Genomic DNA, 25,249 nt, shown 5'->3' with positions numbered 1-25,249 from the left:
AGGGGGATCAGGATCAGACCGTGCGGGGAGTATCCGGGACTGGGGGGAGGGGGTTCAGGATCAGACCGTGCGGGGAGTGTCCGGGACTGGGGGAGGGAGGGTGATCAGGATCAGACCGTGGGGGGAGTGTCCGGGACTGGGGGGAGGGGGATCAGGATCAGACTGTGCGGGGAGTGTCCGGGACTGGGGGGAGGGGGAACTGGATCAGACCGTGCGGTGAGAGTCCGGGACTGGGGGGAGGGGGATCAGGATCAGACCGTGCGGGGAGTTTCCGGGACTGGGGGGAGGTGGATCAGGATCAGACTGTGCGGGGAGTGTCCGGGACTGGGGGGAGGGGGATCAGGATCAGACCGTGCGGGGAGTGTCCGGGACTGGGGGGAGGGGGATCAGGATCAGACCGTGCGGGGAGTATCCGGGACTGGGGGGAGGGGGATCAGGATCAGACCGTGCGGGGAGTGTCCGGGACTGGGGGAGGGAGGGAGGGTGATCAGGATCAGACCGTGCAGGGAGTGTCCGGGACTGGGGGGAGGGGGATCAGGATCAGACCGTGCGGGGAGTGTCCGGGACTGGGGGGAGGGGGATCAGGATCAGACCGTGCAGGGAGTGTCCGGGACTGGGGGGAGGGGGATCAGGATCAGACCGTGCGGGGAGTGTCCGGGACTGGGGGAGGGAGGGAGGGGGATCAGGATCAGACCGTGCGGGGAGTGTCCGGGACTGGGGGAGGGAGGGAGGGTGATCAGGATCAGACCGTGCGGGGAGTGTCCGGGACTGGGGGAGGTCGGGATCAGACCGTGCGGGGAGTGTCCGGGACTGGGGGAGGGGGATCTGGATCAGACCGTGCGGGGAGTGTCTGGGACTGGGGGAGGGAGGAAGGGAGGGGGATCAGGATCAGACCGTGCAGGGAGTGTCTGGGACTGGGGGAGGGAGGGAGGGGGGATCAGGATCAGACCGTGCGGGGAGTGTCCGGGACTGGGGGAGGGAGGGAGGGTGATCAGGATCAGACCGTGCGGGGAGTGTCCGGGACTGGGGGAGGTCGGGATCAGACCGTGCGGGGAGTGTCTGGGACTGGGGGAGGGGGATCTGGATCAGACCGTGCGGGGAGTGTCTGGGACTGGGGGAGGGAGGTAGGGGGATCAGGATCAGACCGTGCAGGGAGTGTCTGGGACTGGGGGAGGGAGGGAGGGGGATCAGGATCAGACCGTGCGGGGAGTGTCCGGGACTGGGGGAGGGAGGGAGGGTGATCAGGATCAGACCGTGCGGGGAGTGTCCGGGACTGGGGGAGGTCGGGATCAGACCGTGCGGGGAGTGTCTGGGACTGGGGGAGGGGGATCTGGATCAGACCGTGCGGGGAGTGTCTGGGACTGGGGGAGGGAGGGAGGGGGATCAGGATCAGACCGTGCGGGGAGTGTCCGGGACTGGGGGAGGGGGATCTGGATCAGACCGTGCGGGGAGTGTCTGGGACTGGGGGAGGGAGGGAGGGGGATCAGGATCAGACCGTGCGGGGAGTGTCTGGGACTGGGGGAGGGAGGGAGGGAGGGGGATCAGGATCAGACCGTGCGGGGAGTGTCCGGGACTGGGGGAGGTCGGGAGGGGGATCAGGATCAGACCGTGCAGGGAGTGTCCGGGACTGGGGGAGGTCGGGAGGGGGATCAGGATCAGACCGTGCGGGTTGTGTCCGGGACTGGGTGAGCGGGATCTGGATCAGACCGTGCGGGGAGTGTCCGGGACTGGGGGAGGTCGGGAGGGGGATCAGGATCAGACTGTGCAGGGAGTGTCCGGGACTGGGGGAGGTCGGGAGGGGGATCAGGATCAGACCGTGCGGGGAGTGTCCGGGACTGGGGGAGCGGGATCAGGATCAGACCGTGCAGGGAGTGTCCGGGACTGGGGGAGGTCGGGAGGGGGATCAGGATCAGACCGTGCGGGTTGTGTCCGGCACTGGGGGAACGGGATCTGGATCAGACCGTGCGGGGAGTGTCCGGGACTGGGGGAGGTCGGGAGGGGGATCAGGATCAGACCGTGCAGGGAGTGTCCGGGACTGGGGGAGGTCGGGAGGGGGATCAGGATCAGACCGTGCGGGGAGTGTCCGGGACTGGGGGAGGTCGGGAGGGGGATCAGGATCAGACCGTGCAGGGAGTGTCCGGGACTGGGGGAGGGCAGGAGGGGGATCAGGATCAGACCGTGCGGGGAGTGTCTGGGACTGGGAGAGGGCAGGAGGGGGATCAGGATCAGACCGTGCGGGGAGTGTCCGGGACTGGGGGAGCGGGATCTGGATCAGACCGTGCGGGGAGTGTCCGGGACTGGGGGAGGTCGGGAGGGGGATCAGGATCAGACCGTGCAGGGAGTGTCCGGGACTGGGGGAGGGCAGGAGGGGGATCAGGATCAGACCGTGCGGGGAGTGTCTGGGATTGGGGGAGGGCAGGAGGGGGATCAGGATCAGACCGTGCGGGGAGTGTCCGGGACTGGGGGAGGTCGGGAGGGGGATCAGGATCAGACAGTGCGGGGAGTGTCCGGGACTGGTGGGAGGGCGGGAGGGGGATCAGGATCAGACCGTGCGGGGAGTGTCCTGGACTCGGGGAGGGAGGGAGGGGGATCCGGATCAGACCGTGCGGGGAGTGTCTGGGACTGGGGGAGGGAGGGGGAATCAGGATCAGGATGCTCGTTCATGAGACACGCACACAGCGAGAAACATAAATGTGTTTGTATCACAGCGGTCAAATCTACCAGTTGCATATTTATCGTGTTTCTTGAGATTGCTGGACCCCTGGCGACATCCCATTAATTAGTACCGTGCATCACCTGAATGTTTAAAGTTTAACGATTCATAACATTATACATTACACACGGACAATGTTACTGCCCGTAGAGACCAGTGGTTTCACACCCAGCTCTATATTATGTATGAGGATAGATATCATATTCATAAAGTACCAGGATTTATAAACAAAACTCAGCAAATCAAAAATATTAAACACATCTGTGAATAAAATAATACAATACCGTCACAATGTAAAACCGAGTGAAGTGTCATTTAATTCATCACTGTTCACCCTCTCCATGTTTCCTTCCAGAATATTCATTACCTCAGGAATAAGGCTCGTGGTGGCCTGCACTGTGTGAGTAAATGTTACCAATGGGTGCTCCCAGTGCAGAGTCTCGGCCGACTGGAACTGGGTTATGGAGATCAGCGGGACTCACTGGATTTCACTGGGCAGCTGCCTGTGTCACACCTGATGTGGAGTGCTGATCACAGCACTCGAGAAATGCTCAATCCCAGAGCTAACAGTTGTACTGATGGGGGAGGAGAGACTAGGTATCATGTTTAACAAGGGAACGCTCTCTCGCTCATTTTAATGTTTCTGTCTAACCCTCCTATTAATATTTTTATTACAGAATTTCAGAAACTGAGAACGTCTGTCACCACCATGGCTGAAGGTCCAAACAGAGGAGAAGATCCAACATCTTCAAAAAGAATGAGAATGGACACAGGTACGTTCAGAAAATTCTTTATATATTTTCTGTCCTGACAAACAGTCCAGATCACGAGCAGGAACCCTGCAGCTCACACAGGAAGAGGTAACAGCACGGATACTGTGTAGATAGAGGGAAGTGAGTGACCATCTAGGGGGACAGTGCAGTCACAGGTGGAGGGATTTCCTGAGTACTGGAAGTGTCCAATAGATACCTGGTGTAGGGGACCGTAAGGTGGATAGAGACAGTGACTCAGAGGATGGTCGTCCTGAGTAACAGTGAGAGACCGGGGAGCAGGGAGACACCCCGAGTGGGGCAGGGGGTGAGAGGCAGGTGGGACAGAGTGATAGTGGTGGGAGATTCTATAGTCAGGGGAACAGACAGACCCTTCTGCAGCCCTGAGCAGGTCCCGAATTGTAAGTTTCCTCCCGAGTGTCAGAAGGAAGAACATCCTGGAACGGGTGGGACCATCTCTGGGAAGGGAAGGAGAGCCGAAAATAGCCATAGTCGGAACCAATAACACGAATAGAGATAAGTTTATAGAGCGAATATTAAGGCTGAGGCAGTAGATTAAAAAACAAGGCCTCCAGGTGGTGATCTCCGGATTGTTATACACTGGGCGGTTAAGGAGGGAAATATGAGGCAGGTGAATGTGTGGCTGCAGGGCCGGAGCAGGAGGGAAGGGTTCACGGTCTTGGGGACTAGAGTGAGTTCAGGGAGAAGGGAAGGGACGGTCACGGTCTGAACCGACCAACAATGGTTTTACAGACTGGGTGAATGGAGCAGTGTGAGGGTTTCAGCTGATATGACTGGACGGCAGGGAAAGTCCGGATCTGAGGCTAGAGAGCAGAATTAATAAAACTGTTGAAGATTTATGAAATAGCGAAAAGATATTAGCAGGTAGAAAGGAAGGTGGTTTTGAAATATTGAGATATAAAGTCATTTGGTATTTAAAAAAAAAACAAAGAAACAAAAACGGGTCAAGATTCCCAAAAATCGGAGTTAGGACTGTGTTTTATGTCTGTGAATATACAAATCATTCCAAACACATTCGGAAAATCAGAATCATGAGAGATGTGATCTAGCATCTGTAAGATAGGGTCTGGGTTTTCACAGGACTCAGAGTGAAATGTTGCTGGTTATAACATTTTGAGGGGAGATAAATTAGTTGCGGACGCCAGTATTAATGATGGATTCCATGACAGAGCTAGAACAACTACTTGCATTTATATAGCAACTTCAATGTAATAAATCGTCCCAGGGCACTTCACAGGATCGATTATCAAACAAAATTTGACACCGAGGCACATAGATAGAAATAAAGAAGAAAGACTTGCATTTATATAACGCCTTTCACGACCTCAGGACCCCAGCGCTTTACAACCAATGAAGTACTTCTTGAAATGCAGCAACCAATTTGCACACAACAAGGTCCCACAAACAGCAATGTGATAATGAGCAGATAATCTGTTTTAATGATGTTGGTTGAGAGATAAATATTGGCCAGGGCACACAAGAAGGTATGAGGGTGGGTGACCAAAAGCTTGGTCAAAGAGGTCGGTTTTAAGGAACATCTTAAAGGAGAGCAGAGAGAAGGAGAGCTATGTTAAGATAGAATCGATATGTGCACAGTTAAGCAATAGGAAGGGAGGTAGCACAATTCTCGGAAGGTTTTGCAGGCCAGCAATAAGTGGAGATGAGATAGAGCAGGAACTGGGGGCAACTAGTGGAGGATCAAGTTTTGGGCAGAAACAAAACATTTCCTTTAGTTTCTAAAAATGATGATGGTAGTGAGAATGTTGGTGTACTAGAGGAGGATGTGGGACCATAGTTAGAGATAACTGTAGAGAAGGATTTGAGTCATAGAGTTATACAGCACGGATAGAGGCCCTTCGGCCCATCGTGTCCGCGCCGGCCATCAGCCCTGTCTACTCTAATCCCATATTCCAGCATTTGGTCCGTAGCCTTGTATGCTATGGCATTTCAAGTGCTCATCCAAATGCTTCTTGAATGTTGTGAGGGTTCCTGCCTCCACAACCCTTTCAGGCAGTGAGTTCCAGACTCCAACCACCCTCTGGGTGGTTGGAGTCTGGGTGGATGGATCTGAGAAACATCGTCGAGGTGGATAAATCACCTGGGCCCAGAGATAACACACCCGAGGCTGTTAAAGGAAGTCAGAGAGAAGGAGGGGCTCTGATCACAATTTCTCAATCCTCGTTTGTTATCAAAAATATCCAGGTGGACTGAAGGAGACCCAAGTAATGTCTCTGTTAAAATAGGGAGAGAGGATCAACGGGTAACTGGAGACCAATTAGTCTCTGTCGGTAGTGGGCAAACTCCTCGAATCTGTAATTCCAGGTCGAATTAGTGAACATTGAGAGATACAGAGGATGATCGGGGAGGCTGGAACTGATTCGCTGTAGACAGTCGTATTTGACAAATTTCATACAGCTTTGTTGAGAGGTGACTATGCAGATCGATGGGATGTAGCACATGCGGTGTATATGGGTTTTCAGAAGGTGTTTGACAATGTGTCTCAGGAGGCTTCAGCCGTTTGGTATAAGAGGAAATGTAGCCGCCCGGATAGAAAGTCGATAATATGTTTAGTTTTCTCCATTTTTGTTCACAGATCCGAACACTGCAATCATTGAGTTCCTGACAAAGTGCGACGATTACCAGCTGTTCCAGATGACGAAATTCGACCGGGACAGACTAGAACAGGCGATTGAAGAAGGGGTGGACGGAGTCAGCTCGTTGTTAACATATGAGAGGCATTTCAGTGGACAGGAACATCGGGTAAGTGGGAGGGACACAGAATGAGTTTGGATTATTGAAACATCACAGAACTAACAGGATATCAGATCTTAGAATCACAGGATGTTACAGAACAGAAACAGGTCAAATAGGAAAGAAATGGATCAAACTGAAAATACAGTGAATCTGAAACAATGATACGAAGAGGTGAAAATACCCAATGGATCGTTCAGTATCTGTACAAAGGACAGGGGAACGGTTCGGGTATAACTCTTGTGTGGTCTAAAAACAAAAGGGAAACAGTTTAAGTGGGACTGGGAAAAGGAGGGACCAATATATTTATTATTATTCTTTACAGAAAGTCGTTGATCTCGTGGAGAAGGGAAACAGGGCGGACAGTTCCAAACTTGTCCTAAATCTGGTGATGGAGAAAGGCTCTCGGGCCCGAAGGATGATGTGGGAATCATTTGTGAAAATGCACCATGCGGTACCAAAGTTGGACAAAATACTGAAAGAGATGCAGGAACTTGGTACGGTAAAATGACAAACTGAATTCAATTTCAGATTGAAACACTGCAGAATTTACTATAATATTACACAGATCTGATTTCATGAGAGCTCATTGATTTATACAGGTCCTGATCCATTTGATTATATGAACATCGGACGAGGTTTATCTGAAATACCCAGTCACCTGAAAGGTAAGTGATGAAATGGAGATTTCAAACCATTTATTTTACTTCTGAGAATCGGAATGTTTGACTAGACTTTTGTTTAGAGATTGTCAGAATCTGGGAATCAGAAATTCAAAGGGTGGAGGGAACAGAAATTAACCTTGTTTTATTTTGTCATCAATCGTCAACTATTCTGCTTGGATTCAAGTTATAATTCATACGATTTCTGACATATTCTGTAAATAAGCGGACGTTCCACTGTTTCACGTAATCCAGCTGCTGATCGCCATCACTTATGAATTCTTACACACACCTGGCAGGATCCTGATACACTGTGAATCCCCATACACACCTGGCAGGATACTGATACACTGTGAATCCCCATACACACCTGGCAGGATCCCAATACACTGAATCCCCATACACATCTGGCAGCATCCCGATGCACTGAATCCCCGCACACACCTGGCAGGATCCTGATACACTGACAGTATTGGTAGGAGTGACCACCGCACAGTCCTCGTGGAGACGAAGTCCCAAGTCCCGTCTTCGCACTGAGGATACCATCCAACGTGTTGTGTGGCACTACCGCCGTGCTAAATGGGATAGATTCAGAACAGATCTAGCAGCTCCAAACTGGGCATCCACGAGGTGCTGTGAGCCATCAGCAGAATTGTATTCCAGCGAAGCGTTTGCAACCATCTTCAGCCAGAAGTGCCGAGTGGATGATCCATCTCGGCCTCCTCCCGATATCCCCACCGTCACAGAAGCCAATTCGATTCACTCCACGTGATATCAAGGAACATAGGAACAGGAGTAGGCCATTCAGCCCCTCGTGCCTGCTCCGCCATTTGATAAGATCATGGCTGATCTGTGATCTAACTCCATATACCTGCCTTTGGCCCATATCCCTTAATACCTTTGGTTGCAAAAAGCTATCTATCTCAGATTTAAATTTAGCAATTGAGCTTGTATCAATTGCCGTTTGCGGAAGAGAGTTCCAAACTTCTACCACCTTTTGTGTGTAGAAATGTTTTCTAATCTCGCTCCTGAAAGGTCTGGCTCTAATTTTTAGACTGTGCCCCCTACTTCTAAAATCCCCAACCAGCGGAAATAGTTTCTCTCTATCCACCCTATCTGTTCCCCTTAATATCTTATAAACTTCGATCAGATCACTCCTTAACCTTCGAAACTCTGGAGAATACAACCCCAATTTGTGTAATCTCTCATAAGAACATAAGAAATAGGAGCAGGAGTAGGCCAATCGGCCCCTCGAGCCTGCTGCGCCATTCAATAAGATCATGGCTGATCTGATCCTAACCTCAAATTTAAATTCATGTCCAATTTCCTGCCCGCTCCCCGTAACCCCTAATTCCCTTCACTTCTAGGAAACTGTCTATTTCTGTTTTAAATTTATTTCATGATGTAGCTTCCACAGCTTCCTGGGGCAGCAAATTCCACAGACCGACTACCCTCTGAGTGAAGAAGTTTCTCCTCATCTCAGTTTTGAAAGAGCAGCCCCTTATTCTAGTTTCACCCATCCTTGGGAACATCCTTACCACATCCACCCGATCAAGCCCCTTCACAATCTTATATGTTTCAATAAGATCACCTCTCATTCTTCTGAACTCCAATGAGTAGAGTCCCAACCTACTCAACCTCTCCTCATATGTCCACCCCCTCATCCCCGAGATTAACCGAGTGAACCTTCTTTGCACTGCCTCGAGAGCAAGTATGTCTTTTCTTAAGTATGGACACCAAAACTGTATGCAGTATTCCAGGTGCGGTCTCACCAATACCTTATATAACTGCAGCAATACCTCCCTGTTTTTATATTCTATCCCCCTAGCAATAAAAGCCAACATTCTGTTGGCCTTCTTGATCACCTGCTGCACCTGCATACTAACTTTTTGATCTTCTTGCACTCGGACCCCCAGATCCCTTTGTACTGCAGTACTTTCCAGTTTCTCGCCATTAAGATAATAACTTGCTCTCTGATTTTTCCTGCCAAAGTGCATAACCTCACATTTTCCAATATTGTATTGCATCTGCCAAATCTCCGCCCACTCACCCAACCTGTCTATATCCCCTTGTCAGTTTTTTATGTCCTCCTCACTCTCTACTTTCCCTCCCATCTTTGTATCATCTGCAAACTTTGATATGTTACACTCGGTCCCCTCCTCCAAATCGTTAATATAGATTGTAAAGAGTTGGGGACCCAGCACCGACCCCTGCGGAACACCACTGGCTAGTGGTTGCCAGTCTGAGAATGAACCATTTATCCCAACTCTCTGCTTCCTGTTAGATAACCAATCCTCCACCCATGCCAGAATATTACCCCCAATCCAGTGATTCTTTATCTTGAGCAATAATCTTTTATGTGGCACCTTGTCGAATGCCTTCTGGAAGTCTAAATACACAACGTCCCCTGGTTCCCCTTTATCCACCCTGTACGTTATGTCCTCAAAGAACTTAAGCAAATTTGTCAGACATGACTTCCCCTTCATAAAACCATGCTGACTTTGTCCGATTAAATTATGTTTATCCAAATGTTCCGCTGCTGTCTCCTTAATAATAGACTCCAAAATTTTACCCACCACAGATGTTAGGCTAACTGGTTTATAATTTCCAGCCTTCTGCCTACTACCCTTTTTAAATAAGGGTGTTACATTAGCAGTTTTCCAACCTGCCGGGACCTTTGCCGAGTCCAGAGAATTTTGGAAAATTATTGCCAAAGCATCCACAATCCCTACTGCCACTTCCCTCAAGACCCTAGGATGTAAGCCATCAGGTCCAGGGGATTTATCCGCCTTGAGTCCCATTAATTTACTGAGTACCAATTCCTTAGTGATTTTAATCGTATTAAGCTCCTCCCCCCCTAGAGCCCCGTTTGTCCAGTGTTGGGATATTCTTAGTGTCCTCTACCGTAAAGAGGTAAACAAAATATTTGCTCAGCATTTTTGCCATCTCCATGTTTCCCACCATTAATTTCCCGGTCTCATCCTCTAAGGGACCTACGTTTGCCTTAGCCACCCTTTTTCTTTTTATATAACTATAGAAATTCTTGCGATCTGTTGTTATATTTTTTGCTAATTTATTTTCATAATCTATCTTCCCTTTCTTAATCAATCCTTTAGTTACTTTTTGCTGTCTTTTGAAGACTTCCCAATCTTCTATCCTCCCACTAAGTTTGGCGACCTTATATGTCCTTGTTTTTAGTCGGATACTATCCTTAATTTCTTTTCTTAGCCACGGATGGCTGTCATTTCTTTTACACCCTTTATTCCTCAGTGGAATATATCTTTTTTGAAAGTTGTAAAATAACTCCTTAAATGAACACCACTGCTCATGTACCGTCTTACCCTTTATTCTATTTTCCCAGTCCACTTTAATCAATTCTGCTCTCATACCATCATAGTCTCCTTTATTCAAGCTCAGTACGCTTGTTTGAGAACCAACCTTCTCACCCTCTAATTGGATATGGAATGTAACCATGTTATGGTCACTCATTCCAAGGGGATCCTTAACTAGGACATTATTTCTGCGGCCTGGAGGAGTCCGTGTTCCACATGTACACAGGGTGTGCGAGACTGCAGCCCCTGTTCCATTATTTGGAGGGGCTGCTCCTCAAGTTCTGGCTGCATTTCAGTCCCACGCTCCTGATCTTTGGCCGACCGGTGAGGAGGGGGGCGGGCAGGTCGGTGGACGTCCTCGTGGGCCTGCTCCTGGGCCTGTCCAAGGTGGCTATCCACAGGTCCAGGTTGCTCGCGGTCCGTAGGGGCGGTCGCTCGGCCTGTCTGCCTCTCTTTCGCGGGTTGCTCCGCGCCCGGGTGACCCTGGAGATGGAGCACGCGGTGTCTGCCGGTACGCTTGAGGCTTTCCGCGACCGGTGGGCACCGCAGGGGCTGGAATGCATCCTGGACGAGGCTAATAAAATTTTAATTTGAAAACTTGGTTTTTGGTCTGTTTGTTTTTTAGTTTTTGTAAAGCACACCCCACACCCCCCTTCTTATAAAAGGGGGGCCCAATTTGGTAACTTGGGGGGAAAAAAAAGAAAAAATCTGTAAAAAAAACAAAAAAAAACCTAGGACATTATTAATTAATCCTGGCTCATTACACAGGACCAGGTCCAAGGTTGCCTGCCCCCTTGTCGGATCAGTTACATACTGCTCAAGAAATCCATCCCGAATACACTCAATAAACTCTTCCTCAAGGCTGCCCTGCCCAATTTGATTTGTCCAGTTAATATGATCGTTAAAATCCCCCATAATTATAGCTGTTCCCTTATTACATGCCCCGACTATTTCCTGATTGCAACTCTGCTGGAAGAAGGATTAACTATTAGGAGGCCTATATACTACGCCCACTAGTGTTTTTTTCCCCCTTATTATTCCTTATCTCTACCCAAACTGTTTCATTGTCCTGATTTTTTGTCCCAATAACATTTCTCTGTATTACAGTGATTCCTTCCTTTATTAACATAGCCACCCCACCTCCCCTTCCTTCCTGCCTGTCCTTCCTGATTGTTAAATACCCTGGCATATTTAATTCCCATAACCTCCTCGTAACTTAACCCTTAACCCTTGAAGTCCAGGTATCATTCTAGTAAACCTATGCTGCACTCCCTCCAAGGCCAATATGTCCTTCCGAAGGTGCGGTGCCCAGAACTGCTCACAGTACTCCAGGTGCGGTCTAACCAGGGTTTTGTATAGCTGCAGCATAACTTCTGCCCCCTTGTACTCTGGTCCTCCAGGCCATTTGCCTTCTTGATTATTTTCCATTTGCCACAGTTTTGCCCATTCACCTAATCGGCTGAGTGCACTGGATATTTTCACATCGTTCACCTGACGAAGGAGGTAGCCTCCGAAAGCTTGTGAATTTAAAATAAAATTGCTGGACTATAACTTGGTGTTGTAAAATTGTTTACAATTGCACTGGATACAGCAAAGCCTACGGGCCCCGACAACATCCCAGCTGTAGTGCTGAAGACTTGTGCTCCAGAACTAGCTGCGCCTCTAACCAAGCTGTTCCAGTACAGCTACAACACCAGCATCTACCCGACAATGTGGAAAATTGCCCAGGTATGTCCTGTCCACAAAAAGCAGGACAAATCCAATCCGGCCAATTATCGCCCAACAGTCTACTCTCAATCATCAGCAAAGCGATGGAAGGTGTCGTTGACAGTGCTATCAAGCGGCACTTACTCACCAATAACCTGCTTACCGATGCTCAGCTTGGGTTCCGCCAGGACCACTCTGCACCAGACCTCATTACAGCCTTGGTCCAAACATGGACAAAAGAGCTGAAATCCAGAGGTGAGGTGAGAGTGACTGCCCTTCACATCAAGGCAGCATTTGACTGAGTGTGGCACCAAGGAGCCCAAGTAAAATTGAAGTCAATGGGAATCGGGGAAAACTCTCCAGTGGCTGGAGTCATACCTCGCACAAAGGAAGATGGTAGTGGTTGTTGGAGGCCAATCATCTCAACTTCAGGACATTGCTGCAGGAGTTCCTCGGGGCAGTGTTCTAGGCCCAACCATCTTCAGCTGCTTCATCAATGACCGTCCCTCCATCAGAAGGTCAGAAATGGGGATGTTCGCTGATGATTGCAGTGTACAGTTCCATTCGCAACCCCTCAAATAATGAAGCAGTCCGAGGCCGCATGCAGCAAGACCTGGACAACATCCAGGCTTGGGCTCATAAGTGGCAAGTCACATTTGCGCCAGACAAGTGCCAGGCAATAACCGTCTCCAACAAGAGAGAGTCTAACCACCTCCCCTTGACATTCAACGGCATCACCATCGCCGAATCCCCCACCGTCAACATCCTGGGGCTCACCATTGACCAGAAACTTAACTGGACCAGCCATATAAATACCGTGGCTACAAGAGCAGGTCAGAAGCTGGGTATTCTGCGGCGAGTGACTCACCTTCTGACTCCCCAAAGCCTTTCCACCATCTTCAAGGCACAAGTCAGGAGTGTGATGGAATACTCTCCACTTGCTTGGATGAGTGCAGCTCTAACAGCACTCAAGAAGCTCGACACCATCCAGGACAAAGCAGCCCGCTTGATTGGCACCCCATCCACCACCCTAAACATTCACTCCCTTCACCACCAGTGCACCGTGACTGCAGTGTATACCATCCACAGGATGCACTGCAGCAACTCGCCAAGACTTCATCGACAGCACCTCCCAAACCCGCGACCTCTACCACCTAGAAGGACAAGAGCAGCAGGCACATGGGAACAACACCACCTGCACATTCCCATCCAAGTCACATACCATCCCGACTTGGAAATATATCACCGTTCCTTCATCGTCCCTGGGTCAAAATCCTGGAACTGCCGACCTAACAGCACTGTGGGAGAACCTTCACTGAACGGACTGCAGCGGTTCAAGAAGGCGGCTCACCACCACCTTCTCAAGGGTAATTAGGGATGGGCAATAAATGCTGGCCTCGCCAGCGACGCCCACATTCCATGAATGAATAAAATCCCCATACACACCTGGCAGGACCCCGATACGCTGTGAATCCCCATACACACTTGGCTCGGTTCCGACACTCTGTGTGCCGCCCAGATCGTCTGCGCTCACAATTAAAGAGCAGTGCCTTGAGCCAGATGCTATGTGTTACCTGCACCCCTTGAAATCTGACCCACTATCAACTAGAGGGAAACAGGTGCAGAAACGGGAAACGTTAAAATGTTATAATTTCACAGCGCAGAACGAGACGTCAAAATGTTCGATCTGATCTGAGAAGATGTACAGATGTTAACACAAGTAGATCATTAATTCATGGAGAAATGTGAGGGAAAGACAATGTTCAGGGTAATTCAGAAGTTATGGGCTAGCTTCTCAATGGCAGTGAAAGAGAGAACCTTATTCGACTCAAAGAATAGTCCTTTAACTCAGGAGTCTTTTTAATGCACATGGGATTGGTGGTAATATACTGGCATGGATTGAAAATTGGTTAACAGACAGGAAACAGGGAGTAGGAATAAATGGGTCTTTTTCAGGGGGGCAGACAGTGACTAGTGGGGTATTGCAGGGATCGGTGCTTGGGCCCCAGCAAGTCACAACATATATTAATGATTTGGATGAAGGAACCAAATTCAATATTTCCAAGTTTGCTGTTGACACAAAACTAGGTGGGATCGTGAATTGTGAGGACGATGCAAAGAGACTTCATGGCGATTTAGACAGGTTGAGTGAGTGGGCAAATACATGGCAGATGCAGTGTAATATGGATAAATGTGAAGTTATCCACTTCGGAAGGAAAAACAGAAAGGCAACGTATTATTTAAATGGTGATAGATTGAGAAATGTTGATGTACAAAGGGACCTGGGTGTCCTTGCACACCAGTCACTGAAAGTAAACATGCAGGTGCAGCAAGCAGTTAGGAAGGCAAATGGTATGTTGGCCTTCATTGCAAGAGGATTTGAGTACAGGAGCAGGGATGTCTTACTGCAGTTATACAGGACCTTGGTGAGACCGCAGCCGGAGTATTATGTGCAGTTTTGGTCTCCTTACCTAAGAAAGGATATACTTGCCACAGAGGGAGTGCAGTGAAGGTTCACCAAACTAATTCCTGGGATGGCAGGACTGTCGTTTGAGGAGAGATTGGGTCAACTCAGCCTGTATTCACTCAAGTTTAGAAGAATGAGAGGGGATCTCATTGAAACATATAAAATTCTGACAGGGCTAGACGGACTGGATGCAGGGAGGATGGTTCCCCTGGCTGGGGGGTCCAGCACAAGGGGTCACAGTCTCAGGATACGGGGTAGGACATTTAGGACTGAGATGAGAAGTTTCTTCACTTAAGAGAATTCTCTACCACAAGAGGCTGTGGAGTCACTGAATATATTTAAGAAGGAGCCAGATAGATTTCAAGACACAAAAGGCATCAAGGAATATGGGGAGAGAGCGGGAATATGCTTTTGAGATGGAGGATCAGCCATGATCATATTGAATGGTGGCGCAGGCTCGAAGGGCTGAATGGCCTACTCCTGCGCCTATTTTCTATGTTTAATGCACTAATGTTCTGAATACCATTAAAACATTTCAATACCGAAGTATTTTGCCCAAACAAAATACATCAGTCCCCGTCACTCTTCCCTCAACCCAAACTCCAATACCTTAAATCATCTTTCTGATTTCCCTCTGTGTCTTCAAAATAGCAGTAATCTGTGATCAGGTGACCATAGAAGTACAGGTAATACCCCAGATAACATAACGGAGTCGCGTTTCTAAAAGCTTCCTCACCACCGAAATAAACAGTGGAACTTCTGTCCATTCACAGTCTGTCCCTCTCCCAGTGCCCACAATATCCCAGATAACCTGCCCGAGGTCTGATACAACAACAGTGGAACTTCTGTCCATTCACAGTCTGTCCCTCTCCCAGTGCCCACAATATCCCAGATAACATGCCCGAGGTCTGATACAATAACGGTGGAACTCCTGTCCATTCGCAGTCTGTCCCTCTCCCAGTGATACCCAATAACATAGTTCCCATTTCCGCAGGTCAGCACCACTGATATAGATTAATCCACTAGAACCTCCACTGTCGTATAACCAGAATCCCGTTTGGATTTGTAATGAGATGTCCATGGTACAGGGCAGGGCTGATGGTATTAATCATCAGAAGGAAAATATCACCTTTATAGAAATCTCCATGTTCAGTAAATATTAGAATCAAGTGAAGATTTGAAACTTCCCTCAGCCCTTGTTCACTTTCAAGTGATGTTCTCAGTAACTGAGTTTAATTTCCTGCTCACATCTCTATTGAAGCTGTGAATTAAATCTCGGAACATTTTACTGAATAGTAAAGTGATATTGAGAATTTGTTTTTATATCAATAGAACTAACATTGAGAACCACTTTCTGTCTGTTTTAATTGAAGATGTTCAACAGAAACACAAGGAAACACTCCGGGTCCAAACTGAAACACTGAGAGTGAACACGATCCTAATAAAGGAGAAGGTTAAGATTTTGCTGGTCAATCTATACACTGAGCTAACGGTCATTTCTACTGTTCGAGATCGGACACTTGTAGAACACGAACTGCTGGCAAGAGGCCGAGACCATGAAGAGTTGAGAGAGAAACATCTCCGGAGAGAACTGGAAAAAATCCGAACTGATCAATTGTTCCAGAGCAGTTTTTCCCAGAGAAAATCCAAATCTGGGAGTTCAGCAGCAGTGAGTGGAGTCGCGGGGATTGGAAAAACAACAATGGTACAAAAGATTGTTTATGACTGGGCCACTGGGAAAATATACCCTCACTTTCAATTTGTTTTCAGTTTTAAATTCCGGGATTTGAACGCTATTAACTGTAGAATAAACCTGAGGAATCTGATATTGGATCTGTATCCTTACTTTGGGAATATTCTGGGAGAGCTCTGGAAGAACCCAGAGAGATTACTGTTTATATTCGATGGTTTAGATGAATTCAAGGACAGTATCGATTGTCCAGTTTAATACAGCACAAGCTGCTCCCGGGGTGTTCAGTGCTCGTGACCAGCCGCCCCACTGCATTACGTTTATTGGAAAAGGCTGAGATCAGTATCTGGGCAGAAATCCTGCGATTTGTTGGTGAAGAACGGAAGGAATATTTCAACAAGTTTTTTGAAGATCAGTCAGTGGCAGCAGCTGTTTTCAAACATGTGGAGGAGAACGAGATCCCGTACACCATGTGTTACAACCCTTCCTACTGCTGGATCCTCGGTCTGTCACTGGGTCCTTTCTTCACACAAAGAGATAGGAAACAGCAGCGAGTTCCCAGGACCATTACCCAATTATATTCCTACTATATTTATAACCTTCTGAAAAACCATGGCCGAGAGATTGAATCCCCCCGTGATGTGTTACTGAAGATCGGTGAGATGGCCTTCACAGGAGTCTCCCAGAAGAAGATTGTGTTTCGAAATGGAGATTTGATCAAGTACAATCTGCAACCTTCCCAGTTCCTGTCTGGGTTCATGATGGAACTTTTGGAGAGATGATTCTGCCCAGAGTGTGGTTTACACATTCCCACACCTCACCATCCAAGAGTTTGTAGCTGCACTCGCACAATTCCTGACTGCAGATCCAGGGAACATCGGGAAACTCCTCAGTGAAGCCCACAGCAAGGAAGATGGGCGATTTGAGATATTTCTCCGTTTTGTTGTTGGTCTCTCCTCCTCACAGTCAGCTCGGCCCCTGGAGGAGTTTCTGGGTCCATTTCTTCATCAAACAATCTGCGGAGTGATTGACTGGGTGAAGGAGAAGGTTGTTGGAGAGATTGGAAAAACAGAGAGTGAAACTGGTAAAAGGGACCTCCTGAACACATTCCACTACGTGTTTGAGTCTCAGAATCAAACACTGGTTCGGGCCACAGTGGGATCTGTGGAAACACTTACATTTAGTGAATTGCGACTGACCCCGATTGACTGTGCGGTCCTGTCTCATGTCCTTGGACTCTGTGACACAATAAAACACCTCGATCTGTGGAACTGCTCCATTCAGTGTGAAGGACTCCAGCGGCTGGGACCAGCACTGCACAAATGCCAGGTGTTGAGGTAACTGCTTATTTGTCTCTAACTGTTAGGCCAAATGTAGAACAGTCACGGATTGTATTGTTGCTCCATAATGAAGGGAAACAAACAGTTCAATTAAACCAGAGAGAAGCAGATTCAACACACATATGACAAATGATAAGAGGATCAGTTACTAATTCCCTAAGGACTGGAGAATCTAAAATGGATCCTTATGAACAAGTGGGGATTTTACAGTCTTTATCGGATAATAAATACAGATCACTGAAAGAGTCTGATAATTTAATTGCAATAAATGATATTTATTGCTGTTTTTCTCACTGCCGAAGAGGATCCTTCTCACTGTCGCTTACACAGCCCGACACTAACTGCAGCAGTCTGTGTGTCGGAGCATCCCACCCTATTACCGAGGTGTGGGGGCAAGTGACAGTCACCGGACTGTCAATGTGTGTAGGAGAGGGAAGCAGAAACACCAAACATTCAGTAACAAAGAGCAAAACACAGCTTTCGGGCAGTCAACCTCCAGTGGGCGAGCTGAGCTTTCCCCACAGGACGGCGGTCCGTTATCTTAACTCATCAATGACACTGCCCTTCACACTCTCCAATACATCCACCATCTCTTCACCCAGCTGGCAGCACTCGTGCCTGAGTCAGAAGGTCGTGGATTCAGGCCCCTCGCTCATTAATCCAGGCCGATACTGCAGTGGGATTTGGGAACTAAAATCTGCCGGTAAAAAGGTTCAAATCTAACTGGTTGTGGGGTATTACCTAGGAGTACAGACACACACCGGCCAGCGGTGGGGCCCCACACACAGCGGGAGGCTCCTGGGTAAACCAGAGGCAGTGAACCCGGGAATTTCCCATAATCTGCTCGTGTTTGAGGTCCCGCTCGGGGAGGGAATTTCAGAAAATTCCCCAAAAGCCTGTTACACCTGAAATAAATGTGGAGCCAGTTTAATGGGGAATAAAGTGAGAGACTCCCCTCCCCTATAAACTAGGAGGGCAGGGACATTTAAAACTTGTAACAGGAAAGAATAAACTCTACTTGTTAAATAAAATCCTGTGGGACGGATTTTACAGCAGCCGTTAGCGATGTTTCACAATATAACTCATCCTGAGATATTATATAGATTAATATAATACTGCATAAAGTACAGGTAATCACCGCTTTATCATTTAATTCGGGGAAAATCGCCCCATTCCCATAAAATCTGGGATTTAAGAAGCAGCAGAAATTAGAAGTTTTCCCAAATGTGACGGGGCCGGTCAGTGACCTCCAGGAGGGTAATTCTGATCATCAGGGAATGAGACCGGACTGAGGGACATTTAAAGGCTTCGCACAGACAGCACTTTATTTAATAAATACATTTACTGACAGTCCCTGAATATATGGGGCATTGGACAGAGTGAGATTCATTGTCAGTGACAGGGAAATCTGGTTATTAATGTCCTGAAGATTTTTCAGTGTTTCCTGTAACATCAGAGAAATTGTGTCAGATCGGGGATTGGATTCAGTTTGTTTCTCACTCTCTGTCTGTTTGTGTTTAGACTGGGGAAAAATAAATTGGGAGATTCAGGAGTGAAACTACTATCTGCGGCTCTGAGGAACCCGGACTGTAAAATACAGGAACTGGAGTAAGTATCAGACTGTGTGAGATTGTGTTTATAATAACTGGATGCTGAATACACTATATTAATATCAGTAAAAGTAATAAGAATACAAATAAATACTGGGAATTTACTCTGATTCCTCTTTGCTCTGCTCTGCTCTGTCTCCCTCCTCTCTCGCTGATCTCCAGATTATGTGATATCGATCTCACAGATTCTTGTACCGAGGATCTCGTTTCCGCTCTCAGTGCAAACCGGTCACTGACGTTTCTGAACCTGAGTAATAATAAACTGGGAGATTCAGGAGTGAAACTACTGTCTGCGGCTCTGAGGAACCTGGACTGTAAAATACAGAAACTGGGGTAAGTATCAGACTGTGTGAGATTGTGTTTATAATAACTGGATGTATAACACTGTACATTATTGTTACCCGCAGATCCGACCAAAGAACACACCCACCAGCTCAACAAACTGATCAAGACCTTCGATCCAGACCTTCAAAGCATCCTACGCACTCTCATCCCACGTAATCCCCGCGTGGGAGACTTCTACTGCCTCCCAAAGATACACAAAGCCAACACACCCGGACGTCCCATCGTATCAGGCAACGGAACCCTGTGTGAGAACCTCTCTGGATACATCGAGGGCATCCTGAAACCCATCGTACAGGGAACCCCCAGCTTCTGTCGCGACACGACAGACTTCCTACAAAAACTCAGTACCCACGGACCAGTTGAACCAGGAACACTTCTCACCACGATGGACGTCTCGGCACTATACACCAGTATCCCCCACGATGACGGCATCGCTGCGACAGCATCAATACTCAACACCAACAACAGCCAATCTCCGGAAGCCATCCTACAACTCATCCGCTTCATCCTGGATCACAATGTCTTCACCTTCGATAACCAGTTCTTTACCCAAACACACGGAACAGCCATGGGGACCAAATTCGCACCCCAATACGCCAACATTTTCATGCACAAGTTCGAGCACGACTTCTTCACTGCACAAGACCTCCAACCAACACTATACACCAGATACATCGACAACATTTTCTTTCTATGGACCCACGGCAAGGAATCACTAAAGAGACTACACGATAACATCAACAAGTTCCATCCCACCATCAAGCTCACCATGGACTACTCCTCAGAATCAGTTTCTTTCTTGGACACACGAATCTCCATCAAAGACGGGCACCTCAGCACCTCACTCTACCGCAAGCCCACGGACAACCTCACGATGCTCCACTTTTCCAGCTTCCACCCTAACCACGTCAAAGAGGCCATCCCCTATGGACAGGCCCTGCGAATACACAGGGTCTGCTCAGACGAGGAGGAACGCGATGGACACCTACAGACGCTGAAAGACGCCCTAGTAAGAACGGGATATGACGCTCGACTCATCGATCGACAGTTCCGACGGGCCACAGCAAAAAATCGCATAGACCTCCTCAGGAGACTAACACGGGACGCAACCAACAGAGTACCCTTTGTCGTCCAGTACTTCCCCGGAGCGGAGAAACTAAGCCATGTTCTCCGCAGCCTTCAACATGTCATCAATGAGGACAAACACCTCGCTATGGCCATCCCCACACCTCCACTACTCGCCTTTAAACAGCCACCCAACCTCAAACAGACCATCGTTCGCAGCAAATTACCTAGCTTTCAAGAGAACAGCGTCCACGACGCCACACAACCCTGCCACGGTAACCTCTGCAAGACATGCCAGATCATTGACACAGATACCACCATCACACGAGAGGACACCACCCACCAGGTGCATGGTTCATACTCCTGTGACTCGGCCAACGTTGTCTACCTCATACGTTGCAGGAAAGGATGCCCCAGAGCATGGTACATTGGCGAGACCATGCAGACGCTGCGACAACGTATGAACGGACACCGCGCAACAATCGCCAAACAGGAGGGTTCCCTCCCAGTCGGGGAACACTTCAGCAGTCATGGACATTCATCCACCGACCTTCGGGTAAGCGTACTCCAAGGCGGCCTTCGAGACACACGACAACGCAAAATCGTCGAGCAGAAATTGATAGCCAAGTTCCGCACCCATGAGGACGGCCTCAACCGGGATCTTGGGTTCATGTCACGCTACACGTTACCCCACCAGCGAACAAATTTTATCTGTTTTTAATATAATGGTCATTTGCTGGCTCTCTCTGCCTTCCGGATGTTTCTGCCTCTCTCTGTTTTTCTTCTCTGTTTTTTTTCCCTGTTTGTTTTTTTGTTGAATGTGTATTCGGGGGTTCTGCAGGTGACACCTCTCTGTCTGAACACGGTGATTGCCTTGGCAACGGGCAGTTGCAGGGGCAGTCTGTAAACACCATGTATTGTTCTATATGTATAAATGCGTAGGCTTCAAGGAGATCCTGAACATTTACCTGAGGAAGGAGGAAGTCTCCGAAAGCTTGTGAATTTAAAATAAAATTGCTAGACTATAACTTGGTGTTGTAAAATTGTTTACAATTATTATTAGGGTCAGTAATAGTGTTATTAATAAACACTGTACATTATTATCAGTAATAGTGTTATTTAATAAACACTGGGATTTACCCTGATTCCTGTTATTTCTCTCTCTCTGATCCCCAGTCTGGATGATGTCGGTCTCACAGATTCTTGTACTGAGGATCTCGTCTCTGCTCTCAGTACAAACCGGTCACTGACGGGTCTGAACCTGGGATCAAACTCCTTCACAGACCGATCTGTCCCCGCTCTACGCTCCCTCATACTGACCCGCAGGAGTCTGAAGTGGATCTGGTGAGTGTTGGAAACATAGAAAATAGGAGCAGGAGTCGGCCATTCGGCCCTTTAAGCCTTCTCCGCCATTCAATATGATCATGGCTGATCCTCTATCTCAATACCATATTCCTGCTCTCTCCTTCTTGCCTTTTGTGCCTTGAAATCTATCCAGCTCCTTAAATATATTCAGTGACTTGGCCTCCACAGCTTTCTGTGGTTGAGAATTCCACAGGTTCACCACCCTCTGAATGAAGAAATTTCTTCTCATCTCAGTCCTAAATGTCCTACCCCATATCCTTACACTGTGACCCCTTGTTCTGGGACCCCCCAGCCAGGGGAAACATCCTCCCTGCATCCAGTCTGTCTAACCCTGTCAGAATTTTATATGTTTCAATGAGATCCCCTTTCATTCTTCTGAACTCGAGTGAATACAGGCCGAGTTGACCCAATCTCTCCTCATACGACAGTCCTGCCATCCCAGGAATAAGTCTGGTGAACCTTCGTTGCACTCCTCTCTGGCAAGTATATCCTTTCTTAGCTAAGGAGACCAAAACTGCACACATTACTCCAGCTGTGGCATCACCAAGGCCCAGTATAACTGCAGTAAGACATCCCTGCTCCTGTACTCAAATCCTCTTACAATGAAGGCCAACATACCATTTGCCTTCCGAACTGCTTGCTGCAACCTGCATGTTTACTTTCAGTGACTGGTGTGCAAGGACATCCAGGTCCCTTTGCACATCAACATTTCCCAATCTATCACCATTTAAATAATACTCTGTTTGTGTTAATGTTTAATGTAATAAATAAAACATCAATGGGATTCAGTCCCTTTTATGAGTAATGTTTGTCTGTAATTATTATTGAAATATTAACCCCAGTCTCCCTGTTTTTTACAGTGTTGTTCAATCTGTTTATTTCCTGTTTGTTTCAGGCTGTGGAGGAATCGGTTCAGTTTAAACGGAAAGGATCAGCTGAAGTCACTGCGGGAATCCAGACCCGGACTGAGAGTGGAAGTGTGAACATTTCAATTTATAACCATTCCTGGTCTCATTATATGAACATTTTTGGCCGATTCTCTGTCCCTCCCCTTTAACCGGCCGCGCTCCAGGTTTAAATCCGAACGGCCCTTTAACGGTTTCCAGCTCGAGCTGAGCGAGCGTCGTCTCCCACTGTGACGTCAGAGGCCCAGCGACAGGGTCACGAGACTCAGTCACCCGGTCCCACAGCGCTGATTCTGCAGGATATCCGGGGCTGGATGGTCCCCAATGGGGCACTGGGTCAATGCACAGACAGGAAGGGCCCAGGGTGGGGCTCAGTCTGGGCTGCAGTGGGACACTGGGTCAATGTACAGACAGGAAGGGCCCAGGGTGGGGCTCAGTCTGGGCTGCAGTGGGACACTGGGTCAATGTACAGAGAGGAAGGGCCCAGGGTGGGGCTCAGTCTGGGCTGCAGTGGGACACTGGGTCAATGTACAGACAGGAAGGGTCCAGGGTGGGGCTCAGTCTGGGCTGCAGTGGGACACTGAGTCAATGTAAAGACAGGAAGGGCCCAGGGTGGGGCTCAGTCTGGGCTGCAGTGGGACACTGGGTCAATGAACAGACAGGAAGGGTCCAGGGTGGGGCTCAGTCTGAGCTGCAGTGGGACACTGAGTCAATGTACAGACAGGAAGGGCCCAGGGTGGGGCTCAGTCTGGGCTGCAGTGGGACACTGGGTCAATGTAAAGACAGGAAGGGCCCAGGGTGGGACTCAGTCTGGGCTGCAGTGGGACACCGGGTCAACATTGGATTAATGTTGATCGGAACAACAGGGGACTCCCCATCTCTTGTGTTCGTGTTGCTGGATCTGTTCCATCCACTGAAACAGAGAGTGGGCCCTCGTTTAACATCTCATCGGTGAAAGCAACAGTCAATGGAAAATAAAATCAGGCAGAGCGGAAAACAAGATGCCAATTTGCTCTCGCCTGTTTTGCTCTAACGCCCGAGGTGAATTTATTCTCTAATGTGTTCCGTGGACTGGCAATCGAATGACATTAAATTGTCAGATATCTAAATAGTTAATCCTAAATTAATCTCACCAATCTGCAGTCGTGTCAGACACTGATCTAAACTATAATGTGATAATCAGTGATCCAGCTAATGCTGAATTACGGTGATCCTCTCAGCTGCTTTTACAATCGGTTATTCATTGTGTTAAGTATCTGCATATTACTTATTATTAAAATTGCTGGGTGACCCTGTCTACAACTGTTTATATGTAATTATTTTTTGCTATACTCAATGTTTAAATAATGATAATTATTATTTTCAAGTCAATAAATTGTTGTTGTGCATGATTTGATGTCTGGCTTCTTTGAAGATTTGGTAAGAAAGCGTTAATCCATTCACTCAGTAGCTTGTGGGGATCCTAATATGGTGAACTCATTCGATCTGAACTGGGAGATGTCCATTTATATGAGTGAGTGTGAGCGAGGATGCCCCTTTTTTTCAGTGAGTGAGTGTGAGCGAGGATGCCTCTGTATATCAGTGAATGTGAGCGAGGATGCCTCTGTATATCAGTGAGTGAGTGCGAGCGAGGATACCTTGGCATATCAGTGAGTGAGTGTGAGCGAGGATGCCTCTATGTATCAGTGAGTGAGTATGAGAGAGTTTGCCCCAGTATATCAGCGAGAGTGAGCGAGGATGCCCCTGTGTATCCATGAGTGAGTGAGCGATGATGTCCCTGCATATCCGTGAGTGTGTGCGCGAGGATGCCCTTTTCTATATGTGCTTGAGCGAGGACGCCCTTTTATATCAGTGAGTGAGTGTGAGTGAGGCTGCCCCTGCATATCAGTGAGTGCGAGTGAGGCTGCCCCTGTATATCAGTGAGTGTGAGCGAGGATGCTCCTGTATATCGGTGAGTGTGAGCGAGGATGCCCCCGTGTATCGGTGAGTGTGAGCGAGGATGCCCCCGTGTATCGGTGAGTGTGAGCGAGGATGCCCCCGTGTATCGGTGAGTGTGAGCGAGGATGCCCCTGCATATCAGTGAGTGCGAGTGAGGCTGCCCCTGTATATCAGTGAGTGTGAGCGAGGATGCTCCTGTATATCGGTGAGTGTGAGCGAGGATGCCCCCGTGTATCGGTGAGTGTGAGCGAGGATGCCCCCGTGTATCGGTGAGTGTGAGCGAGGATGCCCCCGTGTATCGGTGAGTGTGAGCGAGGATGCCCCGTGTATCGGTGAGTGTGAGCGCGAATGCCCCTGTGTATCGGTGAGTGTGAGCGAGGATGCCCCTGTGTATCGGTGAGTCTGACGAGGATGCCCCTGTGTATCGGTGAGTGTGACGAGGATGCCCCTGTATATCGGTGAGTGTGAGCGAGGATGCCCCTGTATGTCGGTGAGTGTGAGCGAGGGTGCCCCTGTGTATCGGTGAGTGTGAGCGAGGATGCCCCTGTGTATCGGTGAGTGTGAGCGA

The 25,249-nt window shown here is 48.5% G+C and overlaps 2 protein-coding genes across 4 annotated transcripts in view; both read left to right on the top strand.

The window, feature by feature from the left end:
- LOC137317454 (NACHT, LRR and PYD domains-containing protein 12-like) overlaps nt 1–16,968 on the top strand; it is a 257,531-nt gene extending 240,563 nt beyond the window's left edge. For all 3 annotated transcript variants that reach the window (XM_067980802.1, XM_067980803.1, XM_067980804.1), the window contains exons 3-7: nt 3,391–3,486; nt 6,098–6,264; nt 6,581–6,752; nt 6,858–6,923; nt 15,797–16,968. In XM_067980802.1, coding sequence (XP_067836903.1) covers nt 3,423–3,486; nt 6,098–6,264; nt 6,581–6,752; nt 6,858–6,923; nt 15,797–16,371 — 1,044 coding nt within the window. In that variant the 5' untranslated portion in view covers nt 3,391–3,422 and the 3' untranslated portion in view covers nt 16,372–16,968. The remainder of the gene's footprint in view (nt 1–3,390; nt 3,487–6,097; nt 6,265–6,580; nt 6,753–6,857; nt 6,924–15,796) is intronic.
- Nucleotides 16,969–20,375: 3,407 nt separating this feature from the next.
- Nucleotides 20,376–24,134, top strand: LOC137317450 (ribonuclease inhibitor-like). Its single transcript, XM_067980794.1, has 3 exons — nt 20,376–21,029; nt 21,650–21,817; nt 22,734–24,134. Exons 1-3 carry the CDS (start codon nt 21,004–21,006, stop codon nt 22,819–22,821), a joined length of 282 nt encoding a protein of 93 aa, XP_067836895.1. The 5' UTR covers nt 20,376–21,003; the 3' UTR covers nt 22,822–24,134.
- Nucleotides 24,135–25,249: the final 1,115 nt, after the last annotated feature.

Source organism: Heptranchias perlo, unplaced genomic scaffold, assembly GCF_035084215.1.
Source record: "Heptranchias perlo isolate sHepPer1 unplaced genomic scaffold, sHepPer1.hap1 HAP1_SCAFFOLD_62, whole genome shotgun sequence".
In the NCBI taxonomy this organism is placed as follows: Eukaryota; Metazoa; Chordata; class Chondrichthyes; order Hexanchiformes; family Hexanchidae; genus Heptranchias; species Heptranchias perlo.
Note: the sequence above shows the minus strand (reverse complement) of the source record. Positions and strands in the feature narration are given on the sequence as shown.

Coding starts and splice junctions, on each gene's coding strand:
- LOC137317450 (XM_067980794.1), top strand. CDS start 21,004: ATGGACATTCATCCACCGACCTTCGG. Junction 21,030..21,649: donor ATTCATCCACCGACCTTCGG/GTAAGCGTACTC, acceptor TCTGATCCCCAG/TCTGGATGATGTCGGTCTCA. Junction 21,818..22,733: donor AGGAGTCTGAAGTGGATCTG/GTGAGTGTTGGA, acceptor TGTTTGTTTCAG/GCTGTGGAGGAATCGGTTCA.